Source organism: Eufriesea mexicana, unplaced genomic scaffold (assembly GCF_001483705.2).
Source record: "Eufriesea mexicana isolate 0111107269 unplaced genomic scaffold, ASM148370v2 scaffold1358, whole genome shotgun sequence".
Taxonomy (NCBI): Eukaryota; Metazoa; Arthropoda; class Insecta; order Hymenoptera; family Apidae; genus Eufriesea; species Eufriesea mexicana.
The window spans coordinates 266,657-294,469 of NW_016909491.1; the positions used below are offsets into that span (position 1 = coordinate 266,657).

The window sequence follows — 27,813 nt, forward strand, 5'->3', positions numbered from 1 at the left end:
TTTGTTCTTTAGGTAAGTAAACATATCTTTATTTGAAAATGTTTCATTCAATAACAAGAATAGTTTTAAATCGATCTGTATTCAAAATCATCGTGAATGTCTAACGTAATTAACTTACATGTTCGACGTTTACAATTTCGTTTTTAGGAATACCTACAAATATGTGATTTTTAGGTGTACACGTCTTCGGTATGAATTTAGCGAGATATACTCTATAGCCAAATTGTTCAGCCTGTATTTTTCTATCGATATCGATAATAGTCATGCATTCGTAACCTTGATTCGTTTTAACATTCTTTTCGTCGTGCGTTTGATCTGCAGCGTGACAAAGTACTATGTATCTCTCCTCGTTTATTTCACTTCTAAAAATGTTACTCCTAGGGTATGTTAAATGATGACAACTGTGCAATGATCCATAACAACAAGGACAACACACGAAAATAGCCTTTTCTCTTATACATTGTCGTATGACTAAATCAGTTGCAACTCCGCACGCGTGCAACGACATACCGATATCAAAGTGTCCTTTAAAATAATCTAAATTACACTGGTAAAATTTTATGTTCGTTAACTTCAATTTCTTAACCCTCTCTTTGGCTCTATTCAACGACTTTTCTTTATTTTCTAACAGTATAACGGTACAATGTGGCAAAAGATGCGCGACCAAGATGCCCAAGTGACCGCTACCAGAACAGAAATCAACTATTATGTCTCCTGCTTTCGCTAACTTTATGACAGGCTTACACATGTTTTGCAACTGTTCGTGTTTTCTTTTTAAACGCGTAGGTGGCAACGAGCCACCTTCAGGAGTGGCATCAAACGGTATCGAGGACCAATCAAGGTTTAATTCTGCACCAAATGGTTCCGAGTCAAGATTGGTTTGTATGTTTAAGGTTTTGAATAACTGCAACGAGTTCTCCACATCGTCTTGCTTCGTATATATGCGACTTCTCGGTTTATATCGTTTCGGATCACTCTTATATAAACTTTGATTCGCTACATCAGGAAGCGTGTAATTGAATTTAGTCATGTCTTGGGTCTCCAACAATGGCAAACACTCGAGGCAGTCAAGTATAATCTGATCTTCAATCATTCTTTTATACCATTTAATAGTCAGTGGAAGTAACTTCATTGTTGTTTCACTCGAAAATACAGTCAATAAAATGTGAATACAGACAAATATAATTATATCCGCCAAAGTCAGATACGAACCTTCTGCATATGTATGCTCTGGTGTTCCGTCTCGTGAAATTACATTTTCATCGGAAAACTTTTTCGACATGGTATATTTATATAAATTGTGCAACCTAACTGGCTGCGACATATGACATTCAAATCTTGCCATACTCGAAGGCAATTTGCTTTGTATTGTTTCATCCACGTGTAAATATTTTACAGCTAGTATCAAATCTACCTCGCAAAATTTTGTCCAAACACTTGCTTCTGAACAAGCGGTTAGACACGAATCTTTAAATCCTAATAATTTCCGACAATAGTGCGTTGGATACTCTGCCGTGACTTCTTTAACTATTTGTCGCAGTATCGCGCAAAGACCAGCGATGCAACTAGTTTTATTAATAATGATAATTGGTAATTCGCATGAAATCGCGGAATATGGAATTTTATTTGTATCTATAACTTCATATACAAAAGTGGAAATGTCTATAGTATATGCTTGTTCGTGTGGCTTCCGTTTGCTTGGAACAAGCTTAATATTAATCTTAGATTTGCAGTATTTTACAGTAAACAATGTTACTATTGTTTCTATTGGCGCCAGACATAATTCTGTCACAGAATACACTTCCAAATAAGTATCAGTCATCTTTTGTAGCTGCCTGAGAAATCATAGAAACACGAATAAAAGAAATAAAAAAGCTATTTATTAAATGTTTGCTATACACTAGCTCTCAGTTGTCTGGCTACTTTTCTTATTATCCTTTGCCTTAGGACATTTTCACGCCAATAAACACTGATACAGGAAGTTAATGCCAAAAGGAACATAAATACCTGAAACTTCCAAAATGCTCGTTCCTCTAGCCAAGCTACCCTGTCACAACTGAATTATACATATTATTATTGCAACATTTTTATCATTTCTTTAGGCTATAACAAAGTGTAAAATAGATCAAATTATTTACCTTCTCGTTATAGTTTCACCACTTTTACATTTCACAACCTCTTTGTACCTGGCACGAACACATATATCAATGCTTTTACTTGCTATTTCAAAAGCAGAGCATGGATGACATTCCGATGTTACTTCATATTCTTCCCCAGAAATACATCTTGTATTATTTTCAAAATTCTCCAAATAAAGTTTGTTAGGATTATCGGTCCAATGACTTTCAACAATCAATACCAATACTGTTAATCTGAAATTAAAACGTAATCATTGAAAATATTATTATATAAACAATATGCGTGTTAAATAATGATACATTGATATTTGTAAAATAACTGCAATATAGGAAAAGATACAAAACAAAACTAACCCTCCTAATAATGTAATGCCAATTAACATCCGCTTTTTCGTGCATAACTCGATCATTTCGATGTACACTGTTTCATGAATTTTTGCTTTTTTGGTCAGGTTACGTGATTCATGTGGAAAATGTACAAAATTTTGAAAACAATGCTCGTAAATAAATCTAAAACTACTTATAAAATTGCACTGATCTTACTAAATACGTGTAGGTAACACGTGTTTTATAGTTAACTGTGTATACATTTTTCTTGTAAGATGGCATAGGAATTAAAAATTATACGGAAAGTATATGAGTACATTTTTGTTAGTTTTTTAATTTTTACATTACTTGGTGATCAAAAGATTAGTACTCGTCTATAACCACGAACAAGATATAGAATAGACATATCACCAAATGCATTTTTTATCCGCGTCTTGCCTTTAGAGTCTCTTTACCATTTTAGTGTCATTTCCAACACTACCGATTCAGCAGAGAATAAGATTGTAACATTAACAGTGGTTGGAATTAAAACTAACTTTAATTATGAAATTAGAAATAGGAATGAAAAAACAGGACGTCCTATAACCTCAAAGTTCAATGTTGTATACTTTTATAATACTTCATATGAGCTATTGTTAATTCCAATTTGAAAATCAACTACATGCATTGGTAATTTCTTACGATCTTATTTTATTTTGTACATATTCTGAACACATAAGCAAACTTTCAACTTTAATATTGAAATAAATTGAATAAGTGTAAGATTCTTTTTTTTTATTCGGAATAATTCGAATTTTATAAATTACTTTCAAAAGTCACCCTTTAATAATATAAAATTATCAATAAATTTTTACTTTGATATATTCTAAATAAAAGGAAAATAATAAATAAAGAAAAGAAAAGAATATCATTACATTATTCAAGCTATTTACTTAAATATGTATATTTGAAATTGAAGAATCATATCGGATAAATAATTATAACTCAAAGAGAGAAAACAAAAGGTAAACTAGTCTATCTTGATTTACACTTCAATACAATAATTGCTTTTTATTCTATATTCTCAAGATTTTAACAGAATTTTTGTGACTTCCAATTAAACTGCAAATATTTTATTTTTATTGAATAATTCTTAACTCGTCATGGCTTTCAAAGAGGAATCTCTGGAAAACGATTCCAATTACCAAGTCTTACTATGTAGAAGTTGAAATCCGGCCCATACATTGTGCCATCTTATCGGTGCATTCCATATCATAGATACATTTATCTAACTTAGAGCGAAATCAAGAAAGCAAAGTTGTCGTCACTTTATTAGCGTCTTACAAACCAGATTACGATTCGGTATATTAAATTCTAATATTTTACTTTCGCACCATTAATATTTTTCGAAAGATTTTCAAGTGATTCTCAGTTTTCCAAAAAATGGGATTGGAAGGAAACGTGTAAATGTAAAAGAACGCGAGTGAGATAAGAATTAAAATTAAAATTGCGATGCGATCGTTTGAGAAAACGACTTTAATCTAAGCGAGGAACTTTTGTGCACCAGGTATTCCTATGTTTCAATACCCTCCTGATCCTCGCTCATGTAAATCACAAAAATACATCATGTTTCTACCTTATATGATAAAAACAAATTAAAAAACATCCCAATATATGAAAATATATTCTGGTAATGTTAGCACAGATGCACAGGATGAATAGAGCCAATACACCCTCGTATCGATGTCGCAAGGACCATTACCCTGAAGATGATTCCAATGATTCAACGCATAATTCAGGTATTCGAATGGGAAGAGTGACTTACGAAAGCATAGAGTCATCGAGTACATGAGAGCACAACACGTAAGTTAATTATCGGTTCTTAATTATTAATATTTTGCATGCACAAATATTCATAAAAAGTTTACACATGTTGAATAAATAAATTGAATGCAATTAAATTTATTTAATTATCTTGTAAGCCTGTAGATCATACGAACTGAAATACCAATTTAAAAAAACATCAAAGATTTCGTTATACTATCCACAATGTGAAGCAACGAATAGTTGAAATTTCTCAGTAAAAATATGACATTAATTCGTGCCTCGATCAACTGTCGAAGTTTGATCAACGCGTGAAAATATTCTAAGCGTAGGTATCGTGTTCCAAAACATCCGTATATAATGCTCACTATGAAAACATTGCCTCGACAGCTGATTTTTCTAGGAAATCGAGGGATCGTGTTCGTGCACGCATATTCCGTCGAGCAAAAACAAAACATTGAAGAACTCGTCGTGATTATCTGATTGGAGTCTCCTGTAGTTTGTCGACCGTGAAAACTCTACCAAGTTCAAAATTTCAATTTGCCCCGCGGCTTTGAGTGGTAGGAGAAGCGAAACGCTCGCGCCTAATTGGAAATTGCTAAGCGAAACTGCGGCGCGGGGTGTCATTCTACTGTCGAAAGTCGCGACGATAAGACGTATCAACTCGCTCGAAGTGTGTGACCTATCGGGTACGTAGTACTTTCATTTCTTTTTATTACCATTTATACATTATTAGCTTCATTTACTAAATCATTTATCATACATTATTACGATAAAGCTAAATAACTTTTTATATTGTTTTTGTCCCTGTTTCTTTGGTTGTACATTTGAATATTGCAGTTACCGCCAGCTGGTATCGTCAGCTTTTTGTGGCAATGAATATGTGAGTTCAATTATTGCTTTATTTTAATATTTATAATTGGTTTCGATGTTATACATTTATTTTAAATCTTATACTCTCGTTTGTGCATACTATTGGTTGATTGCAGTGGATTGGAGATGACTTCAAAGGAATAGGGGTTAACAGTATGGATGCCACGATGCTCAATGGTTTATCCAATGATATTTCGTGATACTTTGGTAACGTTTATTTTATTCTAACAAAGGTAAACATATGTATTATCTTTTTATTCGACTATTGATAACCTTTAATATACAAGTAAAATTTCTCTCATTAAATGTAATTTGCAATTCATGATTAATATGTAGCATAACGTAATACACATAATTTCGTGATTTATTTAGAATACTGACAATCGTTCATTGTCAATACTTTCACTATTTCTACGAATGAGTCGTAATAACTTTCGATGCAAGATCGAGCGTGTAATGTTTGTAATGTTATTATGCTCCTCGATCACATTTAATTGAGAACTTTTGATTTGTTGCAAATATCTTCGAATCTTTATAATTTAAAAAAGAAAGAAAACGTGTAAACAAAATATTTTTCTCCTACTTTACCCCTCACTACTTATCAATTTTATTTCCAGAGTATATCTTGTGAACGTGTACAATGTGGTTGAGGTAAAATCAGTGTTTGTTGTGTTATAGTTTGTTTTAAGCATTTTTTCGGAGTACAACAATTCTAACTAAATTCAATTGCAATAATCACATACGAGAGTAGAGTCAGTGTGTGCTGCGCATATTTTTATTAAATAAATTTGTGCACGATATTAGAGTCTGTGTTGTTCGCCGAGTATAATTTAAACGGATGCGTTAATAGTGTAGTCCTTCATTTTTTTTTTAATCTACATATATACATACTTTTGTGCGTCTTTCGAGATTCTTCGATGCTTCAAAAGTCAATAATGTAAGTATCTTTGTATACTGTACTTCAATTAATTCTTTCCGCTTCGATTTACTAATTATTAAATGTATAGAAGTTCTTGATAACGAACTGCGAAATAAAAATTTTTCTTTCTATTTGTAAATTTCAACCTTCCATATTAAAGTTCGTTAATTTATTTTCTTGAAATAATGAATATTGATTTTAGAAACGAATTATAATATTCCATGTTTCCATGTTTTTATAGATTTTTCGAGGGATCCACTTCAGTGGGGTCAATGGTTCCTGCTTGGCGGCTATTTTCATGGTGATGGTCTCCAAGGTGGCTACTCCCGTGCTTGCAGTCCCCATGATGACATCCTTCGCATCTAATGGTAAGTCGCATGCGTTTTTGTTCTTCCGGTCACTCAATTATGCTGTAGAATAAAAGATCCGAGTCGGCACGGGCAACTGATTGCATTAAGCAGAATTTTTGACGAGCTCATCGACCGCGGGTAATTATCGTTCCCGTGAGTATTAATTACTTTTTTTGTACTTAATTTACTAGTTCAGGATAGGTCTTCTCGTATACCGCGTTTCTGAACATTAATTATGCGATATTAGTAACTAACAGGCAACAAATTTACACTGTACTTATGTTTTCAAAAACTTGCTTTGATGAAGAGATCGCCTAAGCGTTAATAGCTCTTTTATTATTTTTAATACTTTTTTTTTTTTTAATAGCGTTTAATTTTCGTTACAGTCAATTATCTTATTGCAGGGTTTATTGAATTTTTAGTTTTTTAATAGGCAACTGAATGTAGATTTTCTATTAAGCAGGTATTTTTTAATTAGAATACTTTTAATCGGATTTATAATTAAGTAGACTAGTTTTAAATGAAAATTTTAGCACATAAGTATGGAGTTGTTAAGAAAACAGTAATTTACACTGCAGTATATAAACAACTGTACATTAATGTTTGATATTTATTAAGAGCTAAGTAATTAAGGATGATAACATTTAGCTAGTATTTAAGTCAGGTAAATATAATTCTCTGTAGTACATATTTAATTTCTTCTTTTTTTTTTAATACTTCTTAATTATCAAAAGCATTTTGTTTCCATATTAATAGAAACGTGAAATATTGATATATGTACAAAATATCGTTGTATATAGAATTATACTGTGGATGTAAAATTTAATTTAAACTTTATTTTCAGGTTTAGCCTCCCGCGTCGGTTCCTCTGAAAATTCCTTTTGTTACTTTGCACAACGGTAAGAAATTAAACGTTCTGCAAATGTACACCACATGAGAATTTATTTAAAAATAGATAAACTTTTGGAACGCGTTTTCATATAAAAGGTTTATTAGATTAGTGGCGACGTCCTCATTGGTTTGTAAAAATTTTTCATTTTCATTTTGTAATTGTTTGGGATAAAATATTATATTCCAAAATCTAAGAGAATATCATTATATTCCTGAGGTTCAGTCAGGATGTATTAACTTTTTTTCGTGTAGTATACAGTAGGTTATGGAATTAGAACTCGATCAGATTCATCATAAAATTTATTTGAACAAAGTTGTGATCTTCTTTTATTTAAATTAATTCGAAATTATCTTTTCATGAAAATAAAACTGAGTTTAGATACATTGTGAATTTTATTCTCTATATGATACGTAAAATATAGGTATTTTCAGTTAGAGTAGTGTATACATAATGGTGAACCATCATCTTTGTAAATGGATTTACACTTTGCAATTTATTGTATCCTATTATGATAAATTAACAGGAACCAGTTTGTTGGATGTTTAGGAAATTGTATTAATTAATGTAAGGAGCTGGGTAATAATGTATATTACTAATAACAAATGATAAATAATGCACAGATTATAAAAATATGTTTTATTTTTCACACAATTTTACATGAACAAATGCCATCAGGCAATAAGATTGATTATAATAACCAATTTAATATCGATTTAATATATCAAACCCGCGCTTTCTGAGATAATCTTACTTACAAAGTCCGAGGGCGAGCAAAGCGCGATTAATTTGTATAAAGCATTATATTAAAAGCGATAGAGGTAGTCGCGACAGAGAACAGCTTTTTCTTCGCAGCTTTGAAAATCGAGTATTATCGTCATATGTCTTTGTATTATGCAATATAAAAGGCACGTGCAAAAAGGTCCAGAATTGTTTGCTTGTCATGGAAATAGGGGGGTGTATATTACTTGAAAATATAATTTTTTTTTATTTAGAAAGATTTCAGCCTTACAAGCTATGTATGAATGGAATTTTGTATATATTTTTATGTATATATGTTGAAGAGAGAGGTAAACCCTGTATTATCTGATATGCCTTTTAAAGGGATAATTACAAATAAATAAAGATGAAGAAACGAAAAAAAAAAAAAAAAAAAAAAAAAAAAAAAAAAAAAAAAAAAAAAAAAAAAAAAAAAAAAAAAAAAAAAAAAAAAAAAAAAAAAAAAAAAAAAAAAAAAAAAGAAAAAAATAAATGATCAAAATTTGAATGACGACTACAATACGCGCGTATGCTTTTCAGGAAGAAAGCGTTTTTATTGTCACAAAATCTGTGACACAAATAATATTGTCGAAAGTCAATAATACAACCCAATTTCAAATAAAAATAAAATAGAATGGATTAACATAGCAGGAAGAAGAAAGTCTGGCGAGACAATTACTTTTTTTTAAGCAACACCTTAAAATGGCTAGTGTTATGTCTAAATCCGATTATACTTCTTTTAATTCGAGTAATATTGAAGAGTTATTATTGTCATATATCGTTGAAAATAATTTCTCAACGATAACGTCGATTTGCCCAGCATTGTGAGCAATAGTAATCATTTTCCGCTGAACCGAAAAATTGGCATTCTTCGTTACGACATCCTTTAACAGCAGCCTAAGAATGACAGGAAGTTATTTAAGTTTTATAATTATAATGAATATTTAAATACGTACGCCTAAACTATTGTTGCTATTCCATAATTCTGGCCCCGATTTATGAGATGATGGTTGGTCATTGTAAAAGGTAGATCTGAGAAAAGAATAATTAACATTAATCGATATATTGAAAACTATAGTTTATCAAAATATATTACAATGTACTACCTCGAAAGATAAAGTGTACGATCTTTATTCGGATTGGTCGGTAACAATTTACTAACACTCGCATGACTATCTCGATCACTGGCAGCATAGAACTTGGATTTGCCAGCACCATAATTCATTTCGCTACCAGTTTCATCAACTTTATGATCTTGCAGGTACCTGTAGAGTACAGTTATATGTAGTACATGTACTGTAATTAAGACGAAAAGGAAATGTAAATATAATAGATTTCGGTACCTTGCGTGAGCACATTGAAGGTAATTTTGAAGCATCTGATCTACATATTGATGTCGTCTACTTCTGATCCTTACACATAATAAACCTTCTGTAGAAAGTCCGCCTGCCGTTGACGGCAGACTCTTTGGTCTCTTTGTTATAGACCACAGTCTTTTACTAACGGATTTTCCAATTGATCCGAATTGTTTAGCAACACCCAGCAATTGTTTTGCTGTTTTGGATAGTGAACCATCAGTATCGGATAATCTATCGATTTCTTCTGATGTGAAATTTTGATATTCACAGTCCAAATATTGTCGTAATAAAATTTCCATCTAAATATCAATATCATATAATTATATTTTAATATACATTGCATCCAGAGCCAATTTTATCAATATATAGTACCGTATATATATTTACCGTATCTTGCTGGCATGTTAGCAAGTCTCGAGAACCTTCTTCCCAGTCCCAATCAGGTCCTGGATCTACCGCGAATAAAACCGGTAATAATTGACCTGTATCTGGGTCTATAAGGGGTATGCTAACACCTTCATTACAACCATCTCCAAAATCACTCGCTCCGTCCACAGTAACAAGAGGGGAAAAATGAGCCGAGTGATACGCTAAAAGCAATGGAGTTCTATGACAACGAGACGGGGATACTTCTAGCGGTAAATATACTCCACCAAATGGAATTGGTGCTAAAGCTACACCTTCTGCATCTTTTAACATAGTTTCTGCTATTACTATTATAGGCCTCTTCAAAGCATGAGCCAAAGTTAATACATGTACCTACAAAGTTTTAACACCATAAATATTTAATAACACTAAAGTTGTACAAGAAAAGGTGCAGAAATTTTACATACTTCTTCAAGACTTTGATAAGAAGTAGCAGTTTGATTCCTGAAAATAGGAGAAGCCATATCTACAATAGTTTGCCATTCTGTTAACCACTCTGCCTCTGTATAAGACAATCCTGCTGCTGCATTTAAACCCATTTGACGCCATTTCCACCTTCTAAATAAAGCATGTTTATACTCTCCTTTAGCTAAAGTATTATGCAGTGCTTCTCTTAGTGTAAGAAGCCTATCGTGAAAGCCCCACATGCCAAGAGAAGCTGCATGTAGAAGACAATTGCCATCTCCTGATGTTGCCAAAGGCCATAAAACTCTATTATTTCCATTTTTACCCCCACACCACCAATTTAAACGACCAGCAGTTTCCAAAGAAGTTAAACACCCACCTTCTATCAAATCTTTTTCCAAAAACTGGCGAAATGAATCTAAGTATAATATGTTATTCAATTAGTAAAATATAATAGAAAATATAATTGTAACTGTTATATTAAAGCATAGACAAAGTACCTGGGTATACAGTTAAGTCAGGAAGTGAGAATGTAAATTCTGGAGTATCTAAAGATCCTATAGTAGCTAACTGAGAACGAGCATAAGATACTATGGCTGCATTTTCAGTTGCTCGAGATATACCTCTAGCCAGCTTCTTTGTAGCTCCTCCTCCACTTTCCAATGCATTATTAGAACTTGTCTCTTTCTCCAAACCATCGTATGTGGATAGTCCTACGTTCATTACACTGTCTTATTGCACCTATAAAGTAGTAGTTCATCTAAAATTTATGATATTATACAGTTACAACAATGGTAACAAGATATCACAGAGTATATATGTGAATCATTATATAATTTGTGATTAAAAGTTAAAACAAATAGAGCAGTTAAATGGCTTTACACAATGATATACATCTATACATTGGTATACAGAAATAGGACAAGGTGACATTAGTAATTTAATAAAAAAATAATAAGTCAGAATTACTATATACATAACAAATTTAATCATAAGTATAAGAAAAGGGAAAATCTGCAGGTGATGAAAGAATATTTTAATCCTTAGGGTACGAAATATCGAAAGTAAGTAAATCGGATGTATGACGACATATATGTATGTATATATGGAGAGACAGCTTGCATGTATATGTACCTATGTTGGATATGATTATTTAAAAAGTGCAAACCTTGGCCCGTATATCGAATTAGCGCAGTGGAGCGTAGCAATAGAGTATCGTTAAATAGTATTCTAATTGGTCTACGATGCACAAGCTGCTCGTGCACTTTCTCATATTTCGCACCACGATATTAAAGACTGTCTTAAGAAGGCTGTCCACAATGTATAAAAACGGCTAAGAATCTGTTTGTACGGGCGGTGATATAAACACAACATAACCTACAACACGCAACCTCGAAACTAGCTGGTAGGAGAGTAAGAAGCGAATTATTATTGTTGCGCACGGAAGTCACCGTGAAACTTTAAACCGGTCACATGTCAAGATGACGAGTGGTACACTGTTATTATTTACGCAGTAGTGTTCCCACTCACCAGTAAACAGGTTGATGCGATCAGGATAACGCGATTAATTTTAAAATGCAAGAAAATCATTTACGTTACCGCTTATCTCATAATATTGTGTCGCTACTTAGAAATGCATTTAACCTTGAAAGTGTGCATTGCGCATCACATACCACCCACCTATATTCAAATACATCACGTTTGTCGAATTAAAAAATATATGTGAATCAATCAGTAATCTTTATTGGGTTATTGCTCTTTATTTTTATCGGTATCAGATTATACAATAATTCCATTTTTATAACAACTAAAGTACTACATTGTTTAATTTACTACGATAATCATATATTTCAGAGATTAATGTTTTCATTTGCTTGATAGCTTAAAGCGGGTTATATTAATTTCAATTACACAAAAATTATATTATTTGCATTTTTTATCGATAAAAAATATAACATTCATAATTGACAGTGTTTTATTTAAAAAATTATAATATTACGCAACCGAATAAGCCGCCTTTTAGATTGATTTACTAGCTTGCGCGCAAACGTAGCGCCACAGGTTATCGTTTCACGACATTGTAGTTCGTCTACCTTGCTTGAACGTAAGACGCGAACCATGCTGATATAGTAGGCGTGCACAAGTGTACGTAGTTTGTACTCGTGTTCGTTGTAAACCTCAAAAAATTGGTCGATCTTATTAGAAAAGTTTTGATAGTTCGCTACAAACGACAGAATAAAAATTCTTATATAGTAGATAAGAAAATTAAAAGTAATAATGATGAATAATTGGGGAATACATTTAATAGTTACTCTATCAGTTAATCTGTTGATTCTATTGGGCCACGTAGCCGGTTCTAAGGTCTTACAAATTCGTGGCATACCTATCGCGAAAAGTTCGCTTTATTCGCCGGATCGTGATTTTCAGTGTCTAGATGGAAGTTTATTAATACCATTTTCATACGTAAACGATAATTATTGTGATTGCGCTGATGGTAGTGATGAACCCGGTACCCCTGCTTGTACTAATGGTTCATTTTATTGCGAAAATTCTGGTCACAAGCCTCGTTATATACCATCCACCTGGATAAACGATGGCACCTGTGACTGCTGCGATGCCAGTGATGAATATAATTCAGGTAAGGAATGTCCAAATAATTGTAATGAACTTGGAAAAGAAGCTTGGTTAGAGCAGCAAAAGGCAGAGGAGCTAATCAGGGAAGGTAACAAGATAAGAATGGAAATGGTTGCTAAAGGTAAAAAATTGAAGACAGATTATCAAGCACATTTAGTTAAATTACGCGCAGACTATGAAAGCGCAGAACTTCTAAAGAAAGAGAAAGAATTATTAAAGACACAAGCGGAAGAACGGGAAAATGCTGCTCTAGAAAAGTATAAACCAGCTGAACCAGAGCAACCTGCACCGGAAGAAGGAGAAGAAGAGAAAGAAACAAGTGCAGAGGATTATTTCAAATTATTAGACTCCGATAATAGTGGTGTTGTAACAGTTGTAGAACTACAATCTTGGATGACATTTGACACAGATCACAATGGAGTTGTAACTACAGAAGAGGCCATGTTTTTCTTAAATAACAAGAAAGAAATTAATCTTCAAGAGTTCACAGACTCAGCATGGGCAAACATCAAGCCTTTCGTAATGTTGGAACAAGGTTAGTTTATTAATGATAGGCTTCCTTTCATTTTTTCTGGAACTATGTAATACACCAGTATCTAATTTTAGGGGTCTTTAAACCAGCTGATCAGAAAGAAGAAGACGAAGAAGAAGAGGATGAGATTCATGAACCTATGGAAGAAGGATCCGAGCAAGAGAAAGAAGAGGATGATGGTTCAGACGCAGAAGAGACTGGCGAGGCAGTTGACGAACAGAAGAAAACAGAAGAATCTCAAATACAATATGACGAAGAAACGCAGGCTTTAATTGATGAAGCAACACTTGCTCGCGAGAGTTTCCAAGAAGCGGAGAGAAATGCAAATGAGTTAATAACGGAGATTAGAAAATTCGAGGAAAAATTAGATCGCGATTTTGGTGCCGAGCATGAATTCGCATCCTTGGATGGTGAATGCTTCGAGTATACAAATTTAGAATACGTTTATACCTTGTGCATGTTTTCGAAAACGACGCAAAGATCGAAAGCTGGCGGCAACGATATTACTTTGGGTCATTGGAACGATTGGAACGGACCAGAAGGACGAAAGTATTCCAGGATGAAATACGATAGGGGCCTTAACTGTTGGAATGGGCCTGCTCGTTCTACCGTAGTTAATTTAACTTGTGGTAAAGAAAATAAACTAATCTCAGTGACGGAACCTAATCGATGTGAATACGCCATGGAATTTTCCACTCCAGCCGTGTGCAATGTTAGCTTGGACTCTGCTAATTTACACGATGAATTATAAATTTCATATCGTATAAACGCGCAAGATGTAATATTACACATGCGACTATATGAGTTTGAAACATAAAGGACATAAATAGCAAGGATGAATAACAGGTCTGTTTTTTGAACACTGAACACGTTACGATTAACACAGAAAGTTAGATCAGTCGTGAATTTGCACAATGTTTTTTATTATCAAAGGTAAATAATGTCGATAAGCTACGGTAAGAGGCCCTAGTCAACCCATGCATGTTACGTAACGATAATGACATCGAACATTGAATCCGTATTCTGTTATTCGTCCTTGCATTAGAAATTCCTTGTCGTTGTACTTGTATACTAAACAAACGGAATTCGTAGCCGATAACACAGTCGTAAGTTATCGACGAGCTCAGTTTGCTTAAATCGTAGAAAGACATTTTAATATACGTGATATGTGAATGAAAAATCGTTGTTACACGGTCATTGCCAATATTATGTCACTGTTGTACATTCCTCTTTTTGTACGAGACAAATTTTTACGAGGAGGTCCAACTAAAATGACCTAACCTGCTTTACTCGTCGTTAGGTCACTACGCGATCGAACGATGATTTTTCTTGTCAAGTTTTACAAAACTCTTATCAAAGTAAATGAACTGAAACAATCACACTCCCTCTCTCACACACACATACGTACACGCACACACACACACACACACACACACAAATTTATACAAACACAAATGCAAGAATGTCAAAAATAAAGAAATACAAACCATTTTTCAAATTCCTAAATTGCCACGTGTAACGTAGAAATTGTATTCAGTGTGTCGAGATATTTTGTAATTTTTTAAAGATGCGTCCCGTGGTTGGTGCATCGGAATGCAGGTTTAATAAAGAGAAAAAAAAGGTTTGGTTGTCGAACTGTAATTACGATGGCAGCTTTATTTACATTAAAACGGGCGATCTTTACTCTTTCGTATTATATGTATACGTATGTATATATATATTTATATTTTTCTCAATTATGCGAATTCTTATACGTTATAGTGATGGTTAATTCAATTTTCTATTTATGTCTCGTTAATCTAACAACCTACGCGTATCTTTTGGAGTTTGGGACGTCTATAATCAACTAGAAAACTAAAAAGGGATAGTGGTCAAGAGAAAGGGGGAGTGATAAACGTATCTGCGCGGTTTATCCAACGATGTTCGCAACCAGTCGGTTTCTCAGTACTTCGTTAAGGCACTTAAAAGACTGAAGAGAAGTTGTATCTTGCCTTTCACGCGGTGTCACGTGACAGAGACGATACACTCTAATGTCTTTTTTCACCCCACGATGATCCGCCATTTCCCTTCAAATTGTACACGACGAAAAGTCACGATTTATTTGGCCACAACGTGGAATTTATGATTATTCCAAACGGTACAGTCGTTAATCGAAAATCAAAAAATATGTTCCATGTATCATATACTCATAGAAAAGAATTGGAAGCATTTTCGCTGTTTCGAAATCTGGAAAGAGTAGATCGGAAATCTAACAATAGTCTCTGTCAGTTTCGCGCAGTTCAATATTCGACACATAGAAACAACTAGATTGGTATGGAAAGGCAGCATTTCCCATAGATTATCGCAACATTTCTCTAGATATGAACGATTTTCGAACTATAATTTTTTCTCTAACAACATACCCTGTGTTCGCTTCATGGCTCGCTCGGCCATTGAACAACACCTTCCCGCATCGCTTCCATTTCTATTATCTCCTACACTCTCTTATTCCTTCTACTCGTATCTTTTCGTCCGCGATCGTGTCTAATTCTGCAACGGGGTTTTTTCTCCTTTGTATTTACACAATGGAACGAAACACATTTATAGGCGCCTCTAAGCTACTGTACAACAAGAAACACTAAGTTCCTAACACGAGAAGTATTTGTAAGCACGACGCGCGAGTATGTTGCTTCGCGGTATCGCGCACCACCTAATACTGCATTTGGGCATAACCGGCAATCTCATCGTGTATGTGAGTTTTGTTACAAGTAAAAAAGGAAGAAGAAAAAAACGACTGCAACGGAAGAAGTTAAATATAACACACGATTCACAACTAATTACAGTTAGCAATTACGTTTAAACATGTTGACCTTAGAACTTTCTCGCCACAGACGAATTTAAACTCTCTTTACGTATTTATTCCTTTCCCACTTTCTACCTTTTTGGTGTTTACGAGTGCGAAACGAGGACACGTTTTATGAAAAACATTATAAAAATTCGAAGTAAACAATTTTACATTATTGTCCGCCTTATAGTATTAACCAGTCGGTCATCTTCGATCGTGCTTCATCGTTTCCAGCCTATTCAGTGTACAAATGAAATCTGGATATAAAAAAGTTTACAGGAAAAAAGACTTTGTATCGTTTCCATCAGTTTCTCGTCGTATCGACTTCTCCTCCGTTCAACATGTCGAAATCAATTAAACAATGCATTTATCGCGTGTGTGGATGTGTGTAGTGTTCATTTGCCGAGTTTCTCGAACATGATTAGTTTCTCTTTAAAGCTCTTCGTATCCGTGGATACCTCGGATATATTGCCGTTTAACATATTCTGTAGATCCTCGTCGTTCTTGCTGACAAGGAGATTGTCGAAGATCATCTTGTTGTCTTCCTGTTTAGCGACTGGAGAGGTAGGCTGTGACGTGGTGATCTGTTGCTTCTTCTTAGGGTAAATCACAGAGCTTCGTTGGTTGTTGCCGTTGTCGGCCATTCTGGTAACTATCGTGATGGCTAGCAGCTGATGAATGTCGATATTCTCCTTCGATTCCGACGACTGGCGCCAGTAGAATTTGTCCGGTGAGATCAGCGATTTGGAGTCGTCTGTGCCGTCCGCCATTGAGATTTGATCCGAATGCGACGTCACTATAGATTTATTGGTCCAAGGATCCTGAAAACACAAACGCATATTACATATCGCGCGTTTGAAGCCTAACCTACGATCGATTTTTCGTGAAAACGTACATTTTTATCACGTCTTTCCGCAACAGCGTCCGCTAGATCTTCCTGTTTCCTGTCCTGTTCCAAATCCCTCTCTAAACTGTCCAAGGTTTCGGTGCTCTCGGACGATTTATTCCTCCTCTCGGAGTCTAGAGTGTCGGTACTGCCAAGTTCCGAGCTTTCGGACGATTTTTGAAGTCTGGTTGGCTTCCTAACCGTGACGGATCTCTTCTCCTCCTCCTGATCGTCCGTTGGAACGATATCCACGTAACTGGTGCTAGGTATTCTCTTCGGTGTCCTTCTGATCCTTCTATTTTCCAACCTGTCGTCCGACTCCAGATTATCGGAGCTCTCAGACGACATCCGTTTCGAGGACCTCCTGCAACATTTACCGAAGCTGTCCCTGGCGTTTTCTTCCTCGTCTTTGGGCTCGTTTATCTCGATTCTCTCGAAATCCTCCGACGATTTGGATATGCTCTTCGATAGCCTTCTTCCTCGAGACAAATTGATATCTGAAATGCTACTACGTTTCTGAAGCTCTTGGACAGTCTCTGTCCCGATCTGCGTTTGCTCCAAGACCTCGAAGCTCTCCGACGACTTGGATATGTTCTTAGAGGATCTACGAGCGCGTAGCTCGAAGCTGCTCCTCCTACGCTCGATTGACTCGTCGCTGGTGAGCGCCTCTATGGCTTCTAGACTGTCGGAAGACTTGGACACCCGGTCGTTCGATTTCGATATCGGGTTCAGTAGTCTTCGGGTCACGGGTTTCGCTTCCTCGTACTCCATCAGCTTGTCGAAGCCCTCTGTCGATTTGGAGAACCAACAGGAACCTACCTCCAGACTGTCGGGCGACTTGGACAATCTGTTGGAGGATCTCCTTCGAGGCAGCTTCGATTCCAGCTCCTCGAACATCTCCGTATTCTTTGGTGTCCGATTCGACGGCTTTCTGACGATCGATCGGATCTCTGGCTGCTCGTTCCTGTTCACCTGTTCCTCGTTCACCTCGACGCTCGTTCGCGATCCCGACATATTGTCCAGACTGTCCGGAGACAGGGAGGCCGCGCTGGATGGCTTCCTCGGGAGCTTGGTTTCCAGCTCCTCGAAGATATCCGACGTGCGTGACAATCGGCTCGAGGATTTCCTCGTGACGGACACGTTCTTCGGTTCCGTTGGCGAAGACGCGTTGCTGTTGGCGCTTACCGTCTGCTGGTCCACGCTGTCCAACGAGTCCTCCGCGATAGTGGTGATCGTGGACGTCGACGCGTTGGCTGCCTGCGAACCAGTACGCCTCGGAGGCCTTCGGTTTTTAGGTCGTACCGAAATTCGGTGAAGAGCCGCTGTGTGGTTCAAGCTGGCGCTTTCGAGTTGCGCTACGGAGCAAACGGGAAAGGTTTCATTCGAATAAAATACACGATAACGTCAGCGGGACTTTCTATGCAAATGGTTATATCACGAATCGTTAACCTCGATACTTACGTAAATCTTCTTTGGCCACAGGGATAACACGATCGATCGTGTCCTTTGGCGATTTTGAGCCCTGCGGAAAGAAATCGGGGCAAATTTAATAAACGAATCTAATTTACCGTTGTTAAGGTTTAGACGAAAAACCGGTGCCGCGACGCCAACGACTGATGCGATTACAGCGGAAAATAGACCGTCGACCGGCTAGACGAACTATTCGTGACATTGTTCCCGGTATTGGAGCTCGGTGCATCGGCAGGCGGGCGCGTAAAGCGCCGGCTATAACGGTATTAACCACTATCGGGGCGAGCAAGTGCGGCCAGTTAACCGTGATCGCTCGAAACCGGTTGCAGGTGCCGTCTCGAAAGACACTTCTTCGCGAGGAAAAGCTTTCGTTCGCGCTACCGTGCGCCCCGCGCTCCGCGAATCCTCGCCGTCGAGCGCGTAATCGCGCTGTAAACAGCTGGTATACAAGTCGATCAGCGAATCTACATTCGTTTCGCGAAACGAAACTCGAATTTCTCTTTTCTTTGTTCGACACCGGTCTCTAACTCCGTCGCTGACACACTTTAACAGCTGTGCATTACGTTATGCCACAGTCGGGGAAAACAAATGCTCAGGTGTTGCACGAATTAAACACGCGTCATTGATTACGTTAAAGAGGAGGAGAAACACGCGAACGATCGATCGATCGATCGATTACCTCGATCGTCTCCTCGATCCGTGAGCTCGCGTCTTTGATTATCGGAAAGAAACACGCGAACGATCGATCGATCGATTACCTCGATCGTCTCCTCGATCCGTGAGCTCGCGTCTTTGATTATCGGCGGGATCCTCTGTCTGGTTTCTGGCTTCGAGCGTGGTCGATCCTCGATCCTGCACGAAGATCTCACCGATCCCTTCGCCTCGTCCTCCGGTATATCCTACATCGGTTCGGGCAACACATGGAATAATATACAACGCGGCTTTGCTAACGCGAAAATGGCGGGTGCTGATCGATTACCTCGATCGTATCTTCGGCTCGAACGGATTGCTCTTTCATCGCCTGAGGGATCGTCCGTCTGCTCTCTGGCTTCGGCCTCGCTCGATCCTCCATTCTGCACGCCGATCTTATCGGCCCGAACCCCTTGTCCTCGACCTTGTCCTTGCATCGAGATTTACGTAACGGGTAATTAGACGGTAATGGGGATATTTTATCGCGGGGAAATTCGCCGATCCGTGTACTCTCACGAAGCTCGTCGATCGTCCGAGGCCGGCGAATCATCGATCGAATCGAGAGATCGGCGAGGCGAAACGATCGAGAGCTTCGCGAACGGTAGCGTAGTAGCACGGATCCGCGTAGAAAATTTGCGGGAAGAACGAAAGAACGCGTCTGAATCGCGGCTAGTTTCTCCTTGATCGATTACCTCGACCGCATCATCGTCCTCGAGCGCGGCAACCTCTTTCTTAATCGAGCCGATGATCTTTCGCTGCCCGGTTTCCTGTTTCGGTCTTGACCGATCCTCGAACTTGCACACGCGCCTAATCGGGCCGGGTATCTCGTACTCGACCTTCTCCTTGCACCCGTACACGCCGATGCTGATCTTCGCCGCGGGCTGCACGTCCTGGAACCCCTTGCATCGCGCGTTATCCTGCTTCGTCCGGTCGATCAGTCGTCTCCTCTCCACCGGGTTCAGATTCAATTGCTCGATTATCGCCCGTATGTTGGACGATATGCTGCCTTCGCGGTGCGACACCACCATGGTCGCTTCTTTCCCGATCCTGCCACACCTCTCGCGATCCTAGCGCGATATCAACGCGACGCGACCAGGATCGATCGAGCACTCGCTGCTGCTACCACGATTTCCCAACGATCGCCAAGATAACGTCATAGGACTCGAGGCGTGGACTCGAGGTGTTGTATCGTTGTTGCTCGATTCTCTGCAATTTCACGCGCGGTTCAGAACACGTCCGCGAGTTTGCGAGTCTTGCGTTCTCCAGATGGCAAGAAGATCGAAAATCGGAATGGCGTCCCGCGACGATCGGTATCGCGAAAAAGAAACTTCTCGCGCGCAAAGGCAAACTTTCCAAACGATTTATCGTCGAGACGGGTCTTCCTCCGCGATTTCGACCGTTTAACGTCGATTATTCCTGGCTCCGCGAACACGCTCTTCAGCTCGATAGCGGAACAATCGAGCTCGTTCCTAATTGCGTTAACGAACACCGCGACCTACCTAGTTTTCGCGGTTAGCGTATCGCTTTTCTCAGGATTTCACGAGCGCCGCCAGAGCTCGTCCTCCTTTTCCCCCGACCGGCCTCGAGGGAGCCCGAGGACCGTTTCCCACGCGACCTTCCATCCCATCTCCTCGCCGGGTTCACCGCTAAATGGCCCGTCACGTCTCGATCGCGCATCCAGCAGCAGCAGCAGCAGCAACAGCAGCAGATAAGCCGGGGGAAAACTCTGGAGGGGAAAATGCACGCACTATACGCGTCACTCTATCGCGTTCACCGTGTTTTTCTCCGCGTTGCTGCACGCAAACCGTACACGGCTATCTACCATCGTATTCGGCCAAACGTTGGAGAGGGGTATCGCTGCCGTTGGAATTTCCAATCGGCGAGGAAATCGGTAGAAAATCGGTAGAAATTCGCTGCACTCGGAACCACTGTTCTCCCTCGCGCCAGTTGCGAGACCCGTTCTTGCAAAGTCCACCGCACGACGTGACGCAATCCGCGGACAAAACTGCACCCAGAGGTTTTTATACGATCTCTCGCGGTTATTGGATTAGCCTCTTCGATCGGAGAGACCGCTCGCGGAGTCGGCGAACGTTTCCTTCGTAAAATCGAGGCCAAAGACGTGCCCACGTCGGGCGCCCACGATGTTTACCCAACGCGTCTCTTCTCGAATAAAGAGCCGCGAGTGTTTCCATCGCCGTGAACACCCGTGCCGCGAGGTCATCGTGTCGAACCCCATGCAATTCTCGCGAAATTTCTCGCGAAATTTCTCGCGATCGCGACCAAGATCGCTGGTTCGAATATCTTTCCGCGAATATGGAATATGGTAACAGGTGCGGAGAGCGAATGGAGCGAGAACGTTCGCTAGATTTCCAACGTCCGTCTACCTTCGAGCGGCTGTAACACCTTCGATTCGTTATTGCAAAATCGCCGGTGTTCCAGCGTACGGTCACACCTCTACCACCTGCACGATCTGTCCGCTTGCATTCCAACCGGATACGCGCGGCGTTGGTGCGCCGCCGGGTCCGGCGGAAATTGCGGAACGTAATAATTTTCCACGAGAGAAGAGAAAGTGACGTCGGGACACCGTGGCGAAAGAAAACTCGAACGACGTTGCGTAACCGTTTAATAAACCTGCCGGTTCGCGACCGCTTCGACCTAGTCGCCACCGGGATTTCCTATCTTACGAGCTAGACTTGCTTACTCGAACGGAAAATCACCGAGAAATCCGTGGCAAAACCGGTGTTATAAATCCGTCCACTTTGGAGGAAAGATCGGCGAAAGATCGCCAACCGAACGGAGAGTTGCCTTCTTTTGCACGCTCGATGAATCAGCCGATCGATTTTCGTCGGATACCGAAGCCGATATCTCTAAATGGTCGGTCGATCGGAGGCTACCTATCTCCCGATTTGGAAATCGATCAAACTCAGCGTCGCCACATCACCGATCACGCCAATGCCACTTCGTCTCTGTCTCCGCTATCGATACAACCTACCGGTCGACGAGTTAATTACGAACAGCGAAGGAACAGGTTCGATCGCCGAGACCCGTCGCATTAGCCTATCGCGACGACACGCGATATCACGGGCCGAACCTTCCGCTACCGTTTAGTCAGCCAGAGTGCTGCCCGATGAGTCGAGCCACCCAGGTGCTGTCATTACTCTACTCGTTGCCACGGGATTATCGATCAAACTGATTGCCGCGATGATTTATCGTCGCTGGACGGCTCGGAGCGACCGGTACCACCGATGAAAACTGGCCGTCGCGGACGTGGAACGTTGCAGCCCCGCTCTCTTCATCTTGAGCAATTTCTCGCGTTTCGCGATCGACAGATTAGCGAGGCTCGCGGCGAGCGTTGCACGGATGGACATTGACGAGGAACGAAGGATAACGGCGAACAGGCTCTGCAGCAGCGTAGATTAGATCCTCGTCGGATGTATCGACGCTCCACATCTCTCGTGTGGAGGTCCGATCAAGATCGATCCCTGTTAGGCCTGTTAGGCCCGTGAGTCCGCAGTCCTCCGTGCCAGTTGGCCAGTCGGTCCCGTGTATCTTATTGTGCCATCATTCTCAATTTGCTTTATCGCTCACGCGCGCGCACCGTTACTTTTGCTCACGCGAGCAAGCTCCGCGCGATTAACCTCTCGCTCTCTCGTGCTCGCTGCACCGGCCTCGGAGCTGCTCGATGCCAGGCGCGAGTCCGATCCTCGTTCCCCGCGTCGAAGATGATGCGCGAGGTGATGGCGGAAAACGAACGCGGTCGGCTTTCACGGAAATGGAAAGTAAGGCAAATCGATGAAATCGTAGCTCGCCGACATTGAAACCCGTATCATCGCGACGATGATTCTGCAACGGCGCGTTTCGTTCGTGCATGCGCGCACGGCTTTTCGCTTTCCATCGGGTGATTCAACTTTTCCGTGCGGTTTCGTTCGCGATCGCGTAACGTTTCGCTCCATTCGAACGGCCGGGCCACGGATAATCGCGATTCTCCGCTGGGTATCGCGTTCGACGCTGGAAGATCGAACCACCGATTCGGAATTTTCGAGCGGGTTCGTGTCAGCAGGATGTTGGAAATCTGGCACGCAACGCCACGACCGGCGTGCTCGCGTTTCCGTGCCATTGTCGCGCGATGCAAAGGGAGAGAGAGACGGAGAGAGAGGGAAAGAACCGGGCGGAGAGGGTTGGGGCGAGGAGGAGGAACGAAAATGATCCACGGCTCGCGTGAAAATGCATACACCGCGACGGATCGGGAGCATGGACGTTGGATGATTTCACTGCGGAACCTCTCGTTCGTTCTACAAAGCTGCACTTATCGTGTCGGTTCGTTGGAAACCGATAACGAGCAACGATTAACAACCGCACGCTTTGTACCTACTTCGAATTCTTTCCCCGTTACGATACACCGTGTCGGTATCTTTCATCCAACTATTCGAAAATGAAATAAAACAAAATTCGACCAAAGTTCCCCGTCCGCTTCCGCGTGATTATACGCGTACGTGAGCGATAAGAAAATCGGATCGAGATGGAACGCCGCGATTAACCGAGCCGCGCCGAGCGATAAACCGCGCCGATTCCGCGACGCGCGGGAGAATTAGGCGAATAAAGGTCGGAGGAAGGTCGGAGGAAGGTCGGATCGGGAGTGAAACGGAGCGTAGGATGGCGTGCGCGAGGCGAGAAAAGAAGGCGAGGACAACCGGGTCGAATTCACGAGCAGAGGCCACTTATCCGCGAGCGGGAACGATTACCGCGAGCGTGTGGTGGTTTTCTTCTCTTTCTTCTTGCGACCTCGGTCACGCCGCGGAGCGCGTCCTCAAGAACTCGTTTCGAGCGAAAGAGAACTCGCCCGGCGTAGTGACACGCACGCGGAATACGATTTAAGGCTCGCCTAGTTCTCACGGGGCCGAGCCGAGTCGAGCGTGTTTCGTCACAGCGACCGGTTAATTGCGCGCCGACCCTCCAGCGGATTTCAACCGTCAAACGCCATCGCTCTACCCACTTTTCCGCCATTCCTCCTCCTCTTCTTCTTCTTCTTCTTTTTCTTCTTCTTCCACGTTGTTTTCCCTTTCCAACGCGCCCGTGAAATCATCCATCCCTCGTGGATCTCTAAACGCCTAAACACCGCAATCCCGTTAATTACTCCCGACCAATTCTCGCGACTTTCTTCCAGCTAAACGCTCCATCGTCCACGCGCTTATCGAAAGAAAGCGACGCCTTACGCTCGATTGCGCCAACATATCGAGGACAACCATTTGCCGAATGTGTTCGATCGTTTCACCGATCAGACGTCTAAATCGCGGCGAAGAGTTCCCAGCGAAAGACTCGAGCTAACGATCCATCTCGCGCGAGATTTCGCCGTCTATGAAAATCCCGGATCCCTTTATCCAGGCAACCCCGCGTAACCTCTGTTACTCCGTCGAATTGAGCGATCGAAGGGACGTAGAGACCTGTTGGGACAGGAACGCCGCTATTTCTATCTCTTTCGAAATTTCTTCCTGTTACGCGACGCGCACGATCCGACGATGTCCGCTGGCGCGTTACGGGAAAGTGAATCGAAATGAAAAGCTAGAAAGAGGGATCGATCGCGAAGACACAGCGACGGGGTAACGTGAGATACGTCGCTGCTTCGTTGGATGAAAAATCACGTAACTGGTCTTATGTTTCAACCTCTGGCCCAAGCAGCGGTCGTCTCGTTTTTCAGGCTCGCATCGACGACTTCGTCGCGAGAAGTCTAGCGAAACGGGTACAAAAGTCGCTTTCGAGGTGCTAGAAAAAGTTTCTCGACCTTCTGCCGCTACCCCAGCGTCGCCCCGTTGCAAACCGATCAACGCGGGAATCACGTGTCGCCGTTAATTTCCACGATTCGATTCCTTCGCGACTACTTCCACGAGTTCCGACACCCTACGCTTTCGCCTATTTTATCGTTAGATTTATCGATGCTAATCGGCAAACTAGCCGAAAGGATCGGAGCGTGCTTTCGCGGAATATTTCGAAGCAGTTTGTCGGATTCTCCTTCTCGAAGCAACGTCACTCGATCGAACGGTGCTCTTACGGTTCTTGCGATTCCAAAGGTTCCGCGCAGGGATCCAGCCAACGAGGAGGCACACACGTTCTACACGGATCCGTATTCCGCGGGCTTATAAATATTTAAATCGCGGAGGCACCGTAAAGTCAACGACACGGCTAAAACCATCGTCCCGCCGATGTCCACGTCGCTGTTCTCTTTCAGCAACGACGTAACCATCGCCAGCCAGCCTGTCGTGCACGTAACAATTGCTAATTCCAGCCGAGCCTCGGCCGATTTCGCGGCTTTGCCGACCCGGAAGGCGAACATTTCGTGGCTGATCCGAGTACGCGACACATGGTCCCCCTTGACTATATCTACCCGGAAGATAATCCGATTTCAGAGGAGCGATGTGTCGAAAAGGTAGCGAATACTCGGCGGAACGGGCAAGTGGCAGGAAAAGAATCGCACGATCTTACTGTTACAAAATATAAAAAAGGAGGAAGAGACGCAGAAGCGGCCGTTCCATCGAGTGCGTACGTTTACTGAAGCGAAGGAAAAGGAAGTACGACGAATGGAGGAAGCATGCTAATTTCCATCGTCGGCTCGTACCGACATCGAGAGTCGTTTATCTGCCTTGGAATTGACCGATCGACGCGGTCTGATTGCCAAACGCGCAGCGCCCTCTGCTCCTGCACCGCAGGGTGCAGCGATCCTCGAACGCCGTTGCGTCTCGCGGGACACAATCGCGAATTGTCTCTCTTCCGACGTCCACTCTCTGTTATTCCGCTTTCTAAAACTGCCATCTCGTACGGCTACGCGCGCGTAATGTATTCCGTCTGACCAGGGACCGATCCGGAGAACCGATCTCCGCAGGAGCTCGCTCATAGCGATGATCGGGAAATAACGGAAGACTCTCGCGCACGAAGGAAAGTTTGCCGATTCTGGCTCCCGCCGAATTCGCCATCTTATCGCCGCTCGATTGCGCGCTCGTGAGAATTATTTGCACGGTGCTGGCGAGTAAAAGAATCGATAATAGATCGGCTGCGTAACCGACCAGTCGAACCCGATAAAATACCAGTTCGCGACGGGAAATTGGGTAAATACGCTCGATATCTGCATTTATCTAGCACGTTATCAGGTAGCCTGACGAATTCGTCGCAGAAAAGCGATTGTCACGGCTCGCTGAGATTTAAAAGGTTTCGACACCGATACACTATGCGTCACCTTTACACCTGCTGTCGCTGAAACTCCCATAATCGTGTAAACGGAATTACGTACCCCCGATATAGAGGAAAATTACCCTGATTCCTGGTACGAGAAAAGACGAGCCGAAAAATTCCTCCAACGCGAGGATGAGAATACTTATCGCGAGGTCTCCGCCGATACCGATTTATCGTTCTTCACCATCGATCACCGTGCGCTCTCGTCGAGGACTTGCCAGGTCGGGGACGATCCTGTCCTGTGGTCCAGTCCTATCCGTGCACACCGTGGGACGTGCGACGCGAGTGTTTACCCGCGGCAGGCCGCGTGCAGGCCGACGGAAACGCTGGCTCGGAACTGAACCGCCTCGACCTTCGCGTCCGGTGCGATCGATCGCGAAGTAGGCGAGGGTACCACGGCGCGAAGCCCTTGGAAGCCAGGAGAGAAGGAAGCGTGAATGGTGGCACGAAGAAAGAAGAGGATAGAGACGCGTCTGTGCCGCGGAGAAAGAGAGAAACACACGCGTGTCGCGCGCGGAAAACGCGTCGTCGTGTACTGGCCGCTCGCGGCGACTCTTCCTCCTCGGCTCGCTGACTTTCGGCTCTGGTAGAAGTGGTAATGCCGGTCGTGGAGGTAGCACAGGTGACAGGGACGTAATCGCGCGATCGAGCGCCACAAGTACCATTCGATACGACCACGCGAGGAATCCGGCAAACCGATTCGGGCTTCCGTAATTCTGTTAGAGCAAAGCTGGCCAATCGTCGCGACAGAGTGCTGGTCGATCGTCTAGGAAACCATGGGACACGGGTTTACCTGTGGCAAATTACCCAGTGTTTCGCGTAAAAATGAAACGAACCGGGTTCATCAGCTGCAGATGATCCACGAGACTCTCTCGAGCTATGGAACTCGAATGCTGATCGCTCGAACTTGATATTCGTAAGGATCGAGAGCGATCGAGGTAGGATCGAACGGGTTTGCGGAAGGTAACATTGAGAGGACGCGTCGGGTAGAAGGATAGTCTCGAGGCAAATCCTGTTCGGATACGCCACTGAAGACTAATGACCCCTGACAAGAGAAAAAGAGGGACGATGCACGATCGAGGAGACTGATCTACGAGGAATCGGACAGGCGAGCGCGCGGTAACGGTGCTACCAATCTTGCTGCTTGCCAGCTGTTCGTTCGAGCACCACGAAAGCTCTCCTGCTTCCCTCCACTTCCATCTCTCACGCTGTCCTCTTACCTAGACATTCACTTCGCCCTGACAAAACGTTTCGCCACCGCGAAAAACCCAGCAGAACATCGAACCTGAGCCACCGTTTAGAAAGCAAA

General features: G+C 41.6%; 4 protein-coding genes and 1 long non-coding RNA gene across 13 annotated transcripts in view; 2 read left to right on the plus strand and 3 right to left on the minus strand.

Annotated features, from left to right (window-relative positions):
- Window positions 1-60: 60 nt before the first annotated feature.
- JTBR (jumping translocation breakpoint protein JTBR) lies at window positions 61-2,713 on the minus strand. 3 transcript variants are annotated; one of them, XM_017900828.1, is made up of 4 exons: window positions 2,493-2,713; window positions 2,139-2,372; window positions 2,008-2,056; window positions 1,739-1,835 (listed from the first exon to the last, which is right to left on the minus strand). In XM_017900828.1, exons 1-4 carry the CDS (start codon window positions 2,546-2,548, stop codon window positions 1,815-1,817), a joined length of 360 nt encoding a protein of 119 aa, XP_017756317.1. In that variant the 5' UTR covers window positions 2,549-2,713; the 3' UTR covers window positions 1,739-1,814. The 3 variants fall into 3 exon arrangements, with proteins under 3 accessions (XP_017756315.1, XP_017756317.1, XP_017756316.1); XM_017900827.1 differs by having other exon boundaries at window positions 1,826-2,056; XM_017900826.1 differs by lacking the exons at window positions 2,139-2,372; window positions 2,493-2,713 and having other exon boundaries at window positions 61-1,835; window positions 2,008-2,058.
- A 3,111-nt stretch (window positions 2,714-5,824) lies between these two features.
- On the plus strand, window positions 5,825-7,410 carry LOC108548096 (uncharacterized). The gene is made up of 3 exons (XR_001890246.1): window positions 5,825-6,078; window positions 6,302-6,428; window positions 7,255-7,410. It is a non-coding gene; the product is annotated as an uncharacterized LOC108548096 (long non-coding RNA).
- A 1,151-nt stretch (window positions 7,411-8,561) lies between these two features.
- LOC108548056 (OTU domain-containing protein 7B) lies at window positions 8,562-11,921 on the minus strand. Of its 3 annotated transcripts, none has more exons than XM_017900823.1 (8): window positions 11,416-11,921; window positions 10,748-10,988; window positions 10,250-10,665; window positions 9,804-10,175; window positions 9,402-9,715; window positions 9,165-9,323; window positions 9,015-9,090; window positions 8,562-8,955 (listed from the first exon to the last, which is right to left on the minus strand). In XM_017900823.1, the coding sequence occupies exons 2-8, from the start codon at window positions 10,968-10,970 to the stop codon at window positions 8,854-8,856; spliced, it is 1,662 nt and encodes a 553-aa protein (XP_017756312.1). In that variant the 5' UTR covers window positions 10,971-10,988; window positions 11,416-11,921; the 3' UTR covers window positions 8,562-8,853. The 3 variants fall into 3 exon arrangements, with proteins under 3 accessions (XP_017756312.1, XP_017756313.1, XP_017756314.1); XM_017900824.1 differs by having other exon boundaries at window positions 10,748-11,007; XM_017900825.1 differs by having other exon boundaries at window positions 11,382-11,921.
- A 302-nt stretch (window positions 11,922-12,223) lies between these two features.
- GCS2beta (glucosidase 2 subunit beta) lies at window positions 12,224-15,083 on the plus strand. Its single transcript, XM_017900817.1, has 2 exons — window positions 12,224-13,416; window positions 13,488-15,083. The coding sequence occupies exons 1-2, from the start codon at window positions 12,525-12,527 to the stop codon at window positions 14,162-14,164; spliced, it is 1,569 nt and encodes a 522-aa protein (XP_017756306.1). The 5' UTR covers window positions 12,224-12,524; the 3' UTR covers window positions 14,165-15,083.
- Window positions 15,084-15,159: 76 nt separating this feature from the next.
- LOC108548110 (uncharacterized) overlaps window positions 15,160-27,813 on the minus strand; it is a 49,360-nt gene continuing 36,706 nt past the window's right edge. For 3 of the 5 annotated variants that reach the window (XM_017900896.1, XM_017900894.1, XM_017900895.1), the window contains 5 exons: window positions 19,573-19,713; window positions 19,352-19,492; window positions 18,585-18,645; window positions 17,133-18,478; window positions 15,160-17,058 (listed from right to left, as the gene is read on the minus strand). In XM_017900896.1, coding sequence (XP_017756385.1) covers window positions 16,633-17,058; window positions 17,133-18,478; window positions 18,585-18,645; window positions 19,352-19,492; window positions 19,573-19,713 — 2,115 coding nt within the window. In that variant the 3' untranslated portion in view covers window positions 15,160-16,632. Of the gene's footprint in view, window positions 17,059-17,132; window positions 18,479-18,584; window positions 18,646-19,351; window positions 19,493-19,572; window positions 19,714-19,975; window positions 20,677-27,813 lie in introns of those variants that run through there. The other 2 variants (XM_017900898.1, XM_017900897.1) reach the window with 2 other exon arrangements.